The sequence below is a fragment of the Lepidochelys kempii genome, chromosome 4 (genome assembly GCF_965140265.1).
Source record: "Lepidochelys kempii isolate rLepKem1 chromosome 4, rLepKem1.hap2, whole genome shotgun sequence".
NCBI classification, from domain to species: Eukaryota; Metazoa; Chordata; order Testudines; family Cheloniidae; genus Lepidochelys; species Lepidochelys kempii.
The window spans coordinates 68,352,029-68,365,171 of record NC_133259.1 but is presented as its reverse complement, the minus strand read 5'-3'; the positions used below and the strand labels follow the sequence as shown (position 1 = coordinate 68,365,171).

At 39.2% G+C, this 13,143-nt stretch overlaps 1 protein-coding gene across 1 annotated transcript in view; it reads left to right on the top strand.

Moving 5' to 3' along the window:
• The window catches only part of LOC140910511 (probable ATP-dependent RNA helicase DDX60), a 68,998-nt gene extending 55,855 nt beyond the window's left edge, over positions 1-13,143 (top strand). Inside the window, exons 32-38 of the mRNA XM_073341569.1 lie at positions 395-536; positions 2,247-2,368; positions 4,932-5,079; positions 6,264-6,406; positions 8,565-8,716; positions 10,966-11,028; positions 12,955-13,143. Coding sequence (XP_073197670.1) covers positions 395-536; positions 2,247-2,368; positions 4,932-5,079; positions 6,264-6,406; positions 8,565-8,716; positions 10,966-11,028; positions 12,955-13,054 — 870 coding nt within the window. The 3' untranslated portion in view covers positions 13,055-13,143. The remainder of the gene's footprint in view (positions 1-394; positions 537-2,246; positions 2,369-4,931; positions 5,080-6,263; positions 6,407-8,564; positions 8,717-10,965; positions 11,029-12,954) is intronic.

Sequence of the window (13,143 nt, the reverse complement as noted above, 5' to 3'; positions counted from 1 at the left end):
CTGAGCCTAGCAATCTAGTCAGTAGGTACCATGCGATACCACCATTCTTAACAAACGCCTGTCAGTACAGCTAAAACACTCAGAAACTGTAACCTCTGATTTTACTCTTTATTGCAGTTTTTAGGGGCAATATCTGGTGGTTATAATGCTCCATTGTAATTAAGTTTATATTATATCTCACACTACTAGAATGATCCACTGTACTGCAAGGCGTGGAACTGAGGAGAATGGTTTTCTATGTAACTCTCCGAGTCACAGAATTCTCCACAATGGTGGCATGAGCAATATTTAATGTTGAACAATATCATGGTCCAAATTACAAAAATGACAGTCATTTAATACAAGGATTAATACAAGGTCCAGTCATATATTACTAATTTGTTTAATTCTTTAGGGATATTTGGATCAAGAAGGCAACACCATGGGATTTGCTGGACTTGTAAGCCATCTGCATTATCATGAACCTTCCAATCTTGTCCTAGTCAGCTTTCTTGTGAAGGGCTTGTTCCACAAACTGTGTCAGCCAACGAGGAAAGGTAAGTTCATGTTCACTACCTTTTTATAAAGTTAAGAAATTGACACTAAATTAAAAATAATTGTTAAAGAGTAGAAGACAAGTTACATATATATGGGAAAAAAGAACTAGATATATTCCATCTCTTCTGGTTATTTCCTCCAGTCAAGCAACATTACCTCTGTCTTGGCACAACTGAACTTCAGCCAACTAGCCATCATCCAAACCCCTATCACAGCTACACACTGAACAAACAGAGAAACTGCACTGTTCTGATCTGATGAAAAAGATGAGTGAATGTTGCAATTTTGGGTAATTGCATCTATGAACTCTCTTTGGTCTGCTCAAGGGATGTTCCATTAGGTCTCACACTTCCAGTGTCATCTCTCTTTGGTCAGGGACTTGAATTTATCTGCCTCCAGACCTCGCATGTACACTGCATCCCCCTACAATTCATTGTGTTTGTTCTTGCAGGTCTGATTTGTTCAGCACTTGCAGTTTCACTCTCTCTCAAGGACTAAGATAGTACTTTACTAGGGACCAGACAGCCTTACATAGAGCATAGTGCATTTATTTTAGATAAAGAGATTACAAAGAAAATATAATAAAAGACAAACACATCCATCCATCCATCCTATGGTGACCCTCGCTGGTTCCAGTTCTTCCAACCCTTCAGCAGGATTTGCCTCTTCCCCATCCTCCACTTTGGTCAAAGATTCATGTCAGTTTATTGGATCAAAGTAAGAACCCCCTTGAATAAGGTTAAACTCAGCCTGTATACCCCAAAGCCCTTCTTTGTCTCCTGTTTTCTTGAAGCTAATCTGAGCCAGTATGTACAATTCCCCCCAGGGGGTGGTACTCATGTGTCTCAGGGTCTGCAGTAACTGCCCCCCACTTATTTTAGTTCCTGAAAGGAGCTCTGTAACCCTCCCCAACCAGCCAACATACAAGCCTGGGTTCACAGAGATACAGATAACATTATAAAGTGGATCCCATAGTCTCAAGATATCCCTGTTTTAGTCATAGCTGTCTGTCACAGTCAACAGCATGCTTATCGCACCACGTCTGAAAATTCCTCACTATCTCACACTGTGGTCTTACATACACATTGAGCAAGAGGGGTAAGAAAAACACAAGAGAGAGACTCCTGCGCGTAGATGTGCAATTGCTGAATAGCAGCCTAGGAACCTTCTCAGAGAGAATACAACAGAGATGCTCCATCATGGTTCTTTCTATCCCTGCCAGAATATGGAACCTTCTGAACAATGGTGGTCTTACAGCATCAAAGGCAACTAACAGATCTACAGGAGTCATCACAGATATTTAGTCTTTGTCCATTGTCAAAAGGAGATTGCTGATCAAGGGAACCAGAGCTATGTTCAAATTTAAAACCAAATTTAAAGAAATCAAGAAAATCTGCAGACTCTTGATAAGGCCAGAGCTGCCTCAGTAAACTTTTCTCAATAGGCTTCCTTCAAAATATTAGACATACAACATGGCAGCTCCTAGTTCCTCCCAAGTCTGTAGTGTAATGGAGTTTGGACACATTACCCACATTATATCACAATTGGCAAAAATATGTATGTTTGTACATATACATATATTAGAGATATTTTTTCCTAGAATTAAAAAGTTTGCTACATGAGTTTTTCCAGACTCTTAAGGTATTGGCTAGTTTAGGCTTTAATCCCAACATCCTTGTTCTGACTGTCTGAGTTTTCTATTTGAATAGACTCAAAGACATTTTCTAAAGAGGTGATGGAACAGCTAGTGCTAGTACTGGCAAATCTATTTGGAAGAAGATATATCCCTGCCAGCGTTATTAAATCTAAACAGAAGTTTTACCAGTCAAAGGTAAGATGAAATCTCTTATTTTTTTAAAAAATATTTAGTAAAGAATGATAAAATAAAACAGAGAGGTAGGCTAAGTGATTATTGATAATTTGAACAACAGATCTATGAGAGAGCTAACCTCTCTTTTGATGTTAGAGTATCACATTGTGTGACTGTAGGCTGCTAGCTTGACCCCTCAGTTCAGACAGTGCTCACACCATGCTGGTTCTAGCCCTCTTTCTCACCTGGTTCTAGCCCTCTTTATCTGTTCACAATAAAACTGTTCAACAGAAGTTCCATATATAAACCCAGCATTTTCCCTTGACCCAGGGACTTAATTCCCAAACACTTAATTTAAAAAAGAATCATTGTTAGATGCAAACATAAAGGTTGGAGATTTGATGATCTTTAGATGAGAGTTGGAGCTCTTTGCAAGCCCAATTTTGTGAACTTAGTTTTAAACAGGAAGATCATCTCCCTGTCTTGAATTTGAAGATTTCCTCTCCAACAGCTAGAAGCCTCTGCCAAACTTTTTCACAGTTTGGACTCCAGTTTTAGAAACTGTTTCATGGGCTATCTCCCCTCCCTTTCAAATAACATCCCTATGGCAGTTAATTGTTTACATGGCAAAATAATATTGGAAATGTTTCAATATACTTCCCCCCACCCTTACTTTTAATGCTGTTTAGCCTATGAAAATGAGATAGCTCTCTACAGACCACAAGCTGCTGCTCTACTGACCACAGTTTGGGAACCTCTGCTCTACTGTATTTTAATTGAGTATGGGAAGGTGTTGCCTGATCTTTAGATTATATATTAATTATATTGATTACTTAAGAATCCCGAGTTATCATTTTGAGGGTTGCCAGGTTCTTGCCCCAAGATCAGGCCCAGTATTATTCAAATTATTATATAGTTGGAAACCCTGATGTGCACAATTGTAACACTCACACTATAGGAACTCTTTTATATTTACAAATATAGTTTATTTATACATTTAGCATAGTCACAAACACCCCAACTCAAGTAAGGAAGACAGAGATACTACAGAATGTACATCTGCACACCCATATACTGATACCGTTGTAGAACAACCTGAAATGTTAGCCATCATCTTCCTCATCACCATCACCTTCCCCATCATCACCAGTGGCCATCATTCTGGCATCTTGTGAGGACTACATCTCTCTCTCCTATCACCCCTAGGTGGGGATGCCACTTTTATGATATGTTACACTAATGCCGTTATGTTTGATACATATTCAGAAAGGGATTTTTTCCCCTTTTCCTTATTTGTATTTCCTCACCTTACTAATGTTGGAGTATCTTTTTCCTATAGGTTAGTATATCAATGATCTCAACTTATTATCTTATATGTCCATGCATTACCATAGCCCTTTTGTGGTTAAGCATCACATTTGTTATTTCTGTCTTAGCCGATTATTTCAGTTCTTTCCAAGTTCCAAGTTGTGGTGTACCTGTTAAGTTTAAAAGGGTATGCACATAAGAAAGCCCCTATGCCAACCGGCTTTAACACATCCTCTGTGTTAAAGGTCACAGCCACACATGGACCTTATGCTTTAACTCTTCACCATCTATCTAGGTGAAAGGTCCCAAACATATGTATGCTATCCTTAGCTCACCATACAGGAGGTGGCCTGCAGGTTCCTTGTGTTACAGCCAAAATATACTCTAATATAGACCTATAAACCTATTCTAATAAAATAATCAAACCCATAAGAAAATAAGAAAGTTATAAGAAAAGATATAAATGCAAGCAAGCAGGCTAGCCTTAAATGTATCTCATGTACCTGTTATGTATGTCAGTTCGTTGCCAGGACACTTCTGTGATTGAATTATTTACCTGTGGTCAGAACTTCCCCTTAAATTCTATTTTCAGCTCCCCAAATACCTGAGGTTTTCCATTGGGCCGTTTATCTGTGCAAAGTCTATCTGTTCAAAGTTCATAGGTCTCAAGCCTTGTGCTAACTTGCTGAAGCTAATGTCTTACAGGATACAGGCCTGTAGGTTTTTTGCATTACCGCAGAATACAATGCAAAGCAGTAAATATAATAAAGGCAAACTAGCACACTGGGCTACAAAAATCAGATGTTTGTGTGGTGGGATAACATCTTTCCTATGTAACCAATAACGTGTACAGCATAAATTACTGATTTGTGCCTTCCAGAGCTGCTGTTTCAGTCTGTTTACAGGTTTAGGAAGAAAATAGTTGACATTTTCAAGCACTAGAAACTTCAAAATGAAAGCTTGAGATTCAGCAAAACAATTCTTTGGCAATAGGTGGATTACCAGGAAAATCCTGTAGCCACAAAATTGCAGACTATGACATAGGGTTTGACTTATTATGGAGATGATGTGTTCTAGAGTCTTGCTTTTAAAAACAGTGACTTAAGTTGGAAATACCTAACATCAGATATGCTACCTGTTGTCACTGCAACATCATAACAATGTAAAAGTAGAGGATACAGCTCAGCTTTTCTGTTCCCTTTTTGTTGCTCGGAAAAACTGGTAAAATTCTAGACTGAATGTAAGTGTTCTATCCCACAAAATTGTATTGTTTTAGGTGTTCCTTGAAGATCTCCCAGAAGACTTTGCTGTTGCATTACATGAGTACAACAACAAAATAGAGGAGAATTTTGGCCATTTTTTATTTATTATTTCCAAGATGGCTGATATGAAACAAGAATACCAACTTCCTCTTTCAAGGACTGGTAAGCGAATGCTACATGTATACATTCATATTCACTGTGGTTTGCTTCACTGAAATACTGTGTTTTGGGCAATTAGAGCCTGGTCTAGTGGCAGTGTAATGTGGAAGGTAGGGGCTCAATTCCTTGTTCATAAGTCAATACATGCTAGAATCTGTATGAAAGCAACAGTCCTCCGAGGTAGGAAATATCTCACTTTGATATCTTGCAATTTTCTTGCCAACTAAAGGACCTGCACTGATGGACTCTAAAAAGGATTTTGTCAAAGCCTCATTAGAAGGAGGGTAATAATAAGGGACTTCGATGGGAAAAGAGAACAGGAGGAAAGTATGGGTTCAGACGGCAACAAAAGACTTAAAGAACCCTCTGAGTAGAAAGAAATATGGTATGATAGCATAACAGGTTGGCAGTGTTTGCCTGAAATACCCATCTTGTTAGCAAGATCCTTGCTGCTCTAACTGAGACTACAAATCCAGTTATCGTAGTGGCTTCCATCCCTGTACATCTACATCTAGACCAGAGGATATACAGCTACTGCACTTATGACCCATCCATAGCTCTCGCTCTGTGAATATCACATAGTAACTGTGGGATGAGGGAGGTATGTTGGACCTTGGTCAATGCAGATGGAATGTTCCCAGATTGTAGCAGCAGTCTTATAAATTCTACTGAGCATATGCAAATGGTGAGCAGGTTCTTTTAAGTCAGCAAAATCTGGGTAGATTTTTCCTGGGAACCCCAGAAGATACCTCGCTGATTACAGGACTAATTGCAAACACTGCTTCACCCCCATGAAGGCATTTCTTCAAAGAAATTGATGGAAAATTAGTATTGACTAATCAGACTATTTTCCCCTAAACTCATTCTCAGAAATGGCTGAACCGCTTTTGCTGAATCTTTCAAAAAAAAAAAAAAATCAGCCTGAGGCAGAAACCAAGCATGGAAAATTTCACACCAAGTAGTTAAAAACTGGTAGAATTGTAAGCATCTGAAAGCAGAGGCTTATTATAGAAAGTGATAGATAATTCTAATTATAAGCACTATCTATAACGTCAACATTATAAAGAGAACTATTAAGTCAAAAAGAGTAATAAAAATATTTCTTGCATGAATTGATAGTTTCTCAGAGGACAGTTGTGTTGCGTATGTATTCTTAAACTTTTCATTTCACACCTTGTTCTGGTTAGATTTCTCAGGTGAAGAATGCAATGACTCTAAACTGGTGTCTCACTTGATGAGTTGTAATGAGGGAAGAACAGCTGTTTCACCTTTTGCATGCCTGTCTGGAAACATGGATACTGATTTACTTCATGCAGAGACTGTCAACAGTGTAAGTTGGGGAGTTTGTAAAGGTTCACTTTGTCTATGCTCCAGAATAAATATATTTAGATACTCCATATGAAAAAGGAATTGCCACTCTAGTGATAGCAGTTCGTACTTTTTATTTACCTGTTGTCTGAGGATATCGAAGTGCTTGACAAATATTAAGGAATCTAGCTTCACAACAGTTCTGAGGTAGGTATTATGCCTATTTTACAGATCAGGAGACTGAGGCATAGGGAAATTTAGGCAGCATTCTTCTGCTAAAAGAGAAGACAGTGATCTATTGCTATTAGGAAAGAAGTCTCTATCCTCTATTTATAGAATCAAATTCTACCTGACCTAGTTTCACACTGATTTTAGTAAAGATCCTCAGGCAAAATTTGCTCCATATTTTTTATTACTTCCAATGAGTATATATTCCTAACAAGGAGCTTATTTAATGCTGTCAAATATAAGGAATATATAATGCCTGTTTTCTAGGGCTTAGCTGGTGCTAAGTCTTTTGGTGCTGATTTTGATCTAATGCCCTATATAGTTTGAAATCTGTTAAGGGAGAGAGATTCTCTCTACATGTACTGCCACTGTAATTGAAATGAGTTGTGGAACTTTCAGGGATTTAACTATAGAGGCAACTGGCTGGAGGCCTGTCATTTTCAGCAGGTAACATTTAATTTTGGAACACAGTCGCTGCATTTGTTGATCAGAACCTGAGTCTTATGGGGGCCTGGTATAATGCTCATCTATTTACTCACGCTTTTGTGTGAATTGGGTGATTGTAGGGGAGCCTATGGAGCTATTTATGAGAGAATGTTAATTTAGTATGATGGAGTTGATAGTTTTCAGAGTAACAGCCGTGTTAGTCTGTCTTCGCAAAAAGAAAAGGAGTACTTGTGGCACCTTAGAGACTAACCAATTTATTTGAGCATGAGCTTTCGTGAGCTACAGCTCACTTCATCAGATGCATGATAGTTGATAGTGTTTTCTTTTAACTTAGAGCTTCTTGGATAAGCCCATTTTTATAAACAGAAAAATAAATAAAAATGTATCATAAAGAATAAAAGTACTTTTAATAATTGGTATAGGTGTTTCCTTCCTAGATTCCATAATTAGAAAAGAGACACTCAATTTTTTCAGTCATGCACTAAGCCAGCAGAGGCTTTCAGTTATCAATTCCTTAATATGCCTTCTTTTCTACACTACTAGTAATCTAATAAAATGAGAATTAGGTAACAATTGTAGGAAAATAATTTTGTGGAATATTTTAGTAATAATATTAATTTGTCTTAAAATGTAAAACTCTCCAGTAAATAAGAGGTTTCATTGATGGTTACTTTTTCCTTGTCTTTCCATCCTCCTGATAGGAGCTCTAGTATTTAACAGACTGACACTTTGTGCAGTTATTTTCCTTGCCTCTGCTTTAAAAAAAAATCTCATTTTGTGTCTGGGCTCTTGGGTTCCATTTGCTATGTAACCTTCTTTGCATAAATTTGGAAGAAAGAATTTCAAAAAACAATCTAAACTTTAGCTCCTAAATATTTAGGCACTTTAATAAGTGGCCTGTTTTTTCAAAAAACATATTGAGGGTCCAAGAGATCCCATTATTCAACAGGAGCTGCTAGGTGATCAGCATTTTTGAAAATTTGTTCAATTCTTTCGGAGTCTACGTAAGGATTTAAGAGCCTAGTTTTTAGGTATGCTTGGCTGGGATTCTTTAAGAAATATTAGTTTTCATAAAATAAATTAACCATCATTATAAAGTGATGACTACTTTTATGAATGCTTTATTTCCAGCAACAGTGCCATAAGGGCTTTGTCCTGCAAACAAAACTACACAATGATGACAATGGATTTTCTGCTCTTGGGGCCCCAGTTCAGCAAGGTACTTGATCATGTGCCTAACTTTAAGCACATGAGTAATCCCACTAACTTCAGACCTTGCTGAATTTAAGCTTCCAGTATCAGACTTAAGTCTGGCACCCAGACACAGAAAAAAAAACCAGACTGTCCAGGTAAAACCCAGATACGTGGCAACTCTACTTAAGTATTAAGTTGACAGGTAGATGAGTAAGGTCAAAACATGAAAAACCCTGGATAAGCATGCAAAGAATTTATACAGTAAACCTGAAAGATCTGAATTTTAAAATTAAGTTGCACTGTTTCCTCAGGTCATATTACGCACAGTTGGTATTACTGCTGGAAATATTCCTGTACTTTGTGCAAAGAAATTTGATAATCGAAGAAGAATGATGCCACTTAATGCTTATGCACTTGACTTCTATAAACATGGTTCTTTGAAAGCAATGGCACAAGATAATGGGTAAGCACCTGATGTTTCTTTGATTTAATTTTTCATCTTAATATAAGCGGGGGAATAGTCCTGCTCTTGTGGGGAACCTTCCTGGCTTCTGCACTATCCCGGTGAAGTGGGCTAGCGAAAGGATCTGAGTCCTCGCTCCCACTTCCTTTACCCAGTGGCCTCCCTGCCCTTGAGGACTCCCTTCCACTCTCCTATCTGACAGAGTCCTTGTAACCCCAACAAGGCTGGGCCCAGGATTCCTGGGGGGCTCGGCCCCCAACCCTGCTGTGGTCACCTAGGACAGGGGCTAGGGTGTTCCCACTCCGGGGTACTCTCTCTGCACTGGGCACTTCTCTGACCCACTGACCATTACATACAATTTAAAGCAAATGCAAGTTATTCAATCAACAATTAATTTTAAAAAGAATAAGGAAAAATGGGAAAGGTTAAAGGAAACACATCAACCCGCTCTGTGGCAGGGAACATCACAAACAGTGTCTCTGGAATGTCAGGGCAGTTCACAGTCTGTTCCTTGTAAGTCCCAGGTCTTCTTCTCAGGCCCTGGCTGTGCTGTAGGGATGCTGTGGATTGAACACTTGCTCTGGTGGTGGCCACACTCTCTCAGGCTCTAAGTGGTAGGACCCTCCGTCCCAGTGTTGCCCCCCGCCCTGTCGGGGTTACGATCCAAGCCTGGCCTGCAGAGCCTCTTGGCAGAGGCGTCTCCCTGTGCTGGGCCTGCTGCCCAGGGTCCCCCTCGGTCTCCCCAGCTGCTCACCACACCCAACTCCAGACTGCTCCAGCCCCAGCTGCACTACTCTGTCTCAGCACTGCTGCTGCTGCTCTGCCTCCAGCTCCCTGGGCTGCTTCTTTGGCCCCTCTGGCTCTGGTTGCTGCAGCTCTGCTCCCAGGACGTGGCTGCTCTGCAGGCTGCTTCTGTGACTCTGCTCCCAGCACTGACCTGCTTCCTGGGCTGCTTTTCTGGTCCCTCTGGCTCTGGTTGCTGCAGCTCTGCTCCCAGGGCAAGTCTGCTCTCTCTGGGTTGTGCCTCTGGCTTTGGGGCTGCAGCTCTGCTCTCAGGACAGGGTCTGCTCTCTGTGGGCTGCTTTTCTGGTCCCTCTGGATCTGGCACAGCTCTGCTCCCCAGTTTAGCTTGGGCCCCACTCTGTCTGACCCAGACAAATCCAGCTCACATGGAGGACGGGACCTCCCTGCCTCCTGACTCTCTGATTAGCCTGCCCGCCCTGTCATTCAGGCTGACCTAGAGCATTGGCTTCTCCCCATTGTTCCTGGAGGCTGTCAGTCTCAGGGTCCTGATTCCCCATCGACCCTTCCCCTTTTTAGCACTGGGAGCTAGCCAAGCAAATCACCCCCACTGAATGTAAGTAAGGAGGCAACAGTCCCCTTATGTTAAGCATGGTTGTCACCCTGATAGTTTAAGAGGTTAAAATATTATGCATATTGCATCATCTTCTCCCCAGCCCCACTCATCCATTTCAATGAATGAAGAACATACAAACCTAACTTTTGACTGTGAACACTTCTAACACTATTGTATTTACTAGTGGCCCTCACACCCTTAGATAAGAGGTAGCCCTGGTGTGCTAAATGTTTTGATTATATTTATTGTCCATATATAATTTTTTATGAATCACTCTTTAAACTCTAGGAGAAAAATGCAGTTCAGTGCACAGGCAACTATATAAAGCCTGCCAATATCTGTGTGTTTTACAGAAATCTTTCAAGAGATTTTTCAGTAATCTACTATTTTCAGTGTTCTGATACAGTCTTAGTTAGGGTGAAATTGAGCTCAGTGTAGAGTTCCTGCACAAAGTCCTATGCACCACTTAAGCATGCAAGTAAAGCTTAAGTTCAAAAAGCCTGCTGCCCTTCCATTTACTCTAGGTAAAATTCAACCTTGTGCAGAGTACAGTTACAAGGGTCACTTAAGCTTTTTTTTTAAGGACTTTAGTGGAACTTAAATGGTGCATAAGCCGTCTATGGACGACCTGCACAGAGATGAATTTCATCCTCTAAGAATGTCAAGGAGAAATATTTTACTTTTTAATATAATTTACCTGCTTTTGACTGTTGGGCATGCTTAAAAAAAAAGACTGAGCTTGAAATCCTGGCCCTATTAAAACTAGTGGGAATTTTGCCACTGACTCCAGTGGGGCCAGGATTACCCTGAATATGTATCTGTGAAACACCTGTAATATACATACTTTAAATACATCTAGTTATTTACATTTGGAAATCTTTTCTTTTTCTAGTATCCATGAAGGAGCAGCTTATCTTCTGCTGAAAGATTTTTCACTCACTATTAAAGCTATCAGGTATACATATGCTGGTGACTCTATTTAAACAAGAAAATGGACTAAAAGGGAAGTTAATTTTTTGTAAATAACTTCAGATACTTTTTAAAATTCATGGTAACTGAAATGAAAAGAAAACTCTGTTTTCACTTGTCTTTTGAAAAATGTGTGATTTTGATAATTATGTCTTGTAAAAATAATTTCTATCCCTAGTAAAATAGTAGATAAAATAGTAACTAATGGGAAATTCACTAAACATCTACAGGATGAGAGTACCATGTTCATGAGTTTAGAATAGCATGGGTTTAGAAAGATTAAATCTTGGCAAAGAAACTTGACTGTTTTCTAAGTTAGACCTACAAAATCAGTGAGTAAAGGAAGGAAATAGATGTACTAGATTTGGGGCCAGATTCCTCAGCTATTGTAAATCAGCATAGCTCTATTGAAATAATGGAGTCAATGGAACTACGCTAACTTTAGCTAAGAATCTGTCCCTAGGTTTTTAGTAACACATTTAACACTGTCTGTAAAATCATGTTTGAAAAACTAATTCAAAGTAAGTTGGTTAAGTACACATTTATGTTGACTGATAATTAATGACAAGGCTATAAACAAAGGATAATGATAAATCTCAATATAGGTCTTTTTTCTGAGAAAAATGTTGAGCGCACTACTGATCCAGCGAAGCACTTTAGAACATGCTCAATTTTAAGCATGTGAGTAGTTCCATTGACTTCAAGAGAGGGAGCTCAGGGAGAAAACAGCTCTCTAAGAATCCCCTTGCGGCGGTCCTCCCACATCATTCCATTAGGAAGAGACTAATACAGTATAGCATTCCATAGCTTCTTCTGGCTCTGATTTAGTAGTCCTCCTCTGTTCAGCAAAGCAATTAAGTATGTGCACATCTTTAAGTATGTCTAAGTCCTGGTCACGTCAATGAAGTGAAACACACGATTGAGTGCATTGCTGAGTAGGGATAAACTTAAGCATGTGACTAAATACTTTGCTAGAAGCCAGAGTAAGGAACTTCCTGTTGGAGTAATGGTGACCAGTAAATGTAGAATTGAAGAATCTAGAACCACAGAGCTTGAAATAGTAGAGGTCCCGTTCCATGAGAGTGGCCTCAAAACGCAACCAAATCCAAGAAATTTGACTTTGAAAACTAAACTGTGTCATAGGACACAGCACTTATATGCTGTATAGGTCGTCCTGCTGATTAATTTGAGAAAAACAGGCACATGACTAAAACAACAAGGAGTCCGGTGGCACCTTAAAGACTAATAGATTTATTTGGGCATAGGCTTTTGTGGGTAAAAAAACACTTCTTCAGATGTGTGGAGTGAAAATTACAGATACAGGCATTATATACTGACACATGAAGAGAAGGGAGTTACCTCACAAGTGGAGAACCAGTGTTGACAGGGCCAATTCAGTCAGGGTGGATGTAGTCCACTCCCAATAATTGATGAGGAGCTGTCAAGTCCAGGAGAGGCAAAACTGCTTTTGTAGTGAGCCAGCCACTCCCTGTCCCTATTCAGGCTAAATTAATGGTGTTAAATTTCCAAAGAATTTTAGTTCTGCAGTTTCTCTTTGAAGTCTGTTTCTGAAGGTTTTTTGTTCAAGTATGGCTATTTTTAAATCTGTTAAAGAATGTCCAGGAAGATTGAAGTGCTCTCCTACTGGCTTTTGTATGTTACCATTCCTGATGTCCGATTTGTGTCCATTGACTTCATTTTAAAATGAATACACCCAGAGCTTCAGTTTTTAATAAATCAAACAAAATAAAGAGGGAAATAAAATGAGTTGGTAAACATATTTAATTCTAACTATAACTGCTATAAAAAGTTTTAAATCCTCAAACTGGGAGCTACTTTAACATTTAAACTAAGAAAATGTTCTTTCTTTACAAAAAAGCAGCATTTAATCCTTTTCCCTTCTATTTTGCAGCGTTTCTCTAAGTGAACTCTGTGATGATGATGAGGACAATGTTGTGCAGGCATTTCACCAACTCAGTGACAGTTACTGGGAAAAACTGCAAAAAGTCTAACGCTAAAGACATAAAATCATCTATGTGCTGAAGCAACAAAATTCCAAAACTATGTTTCCTCATTTGTTATAACTTGGAAATTTTATTCT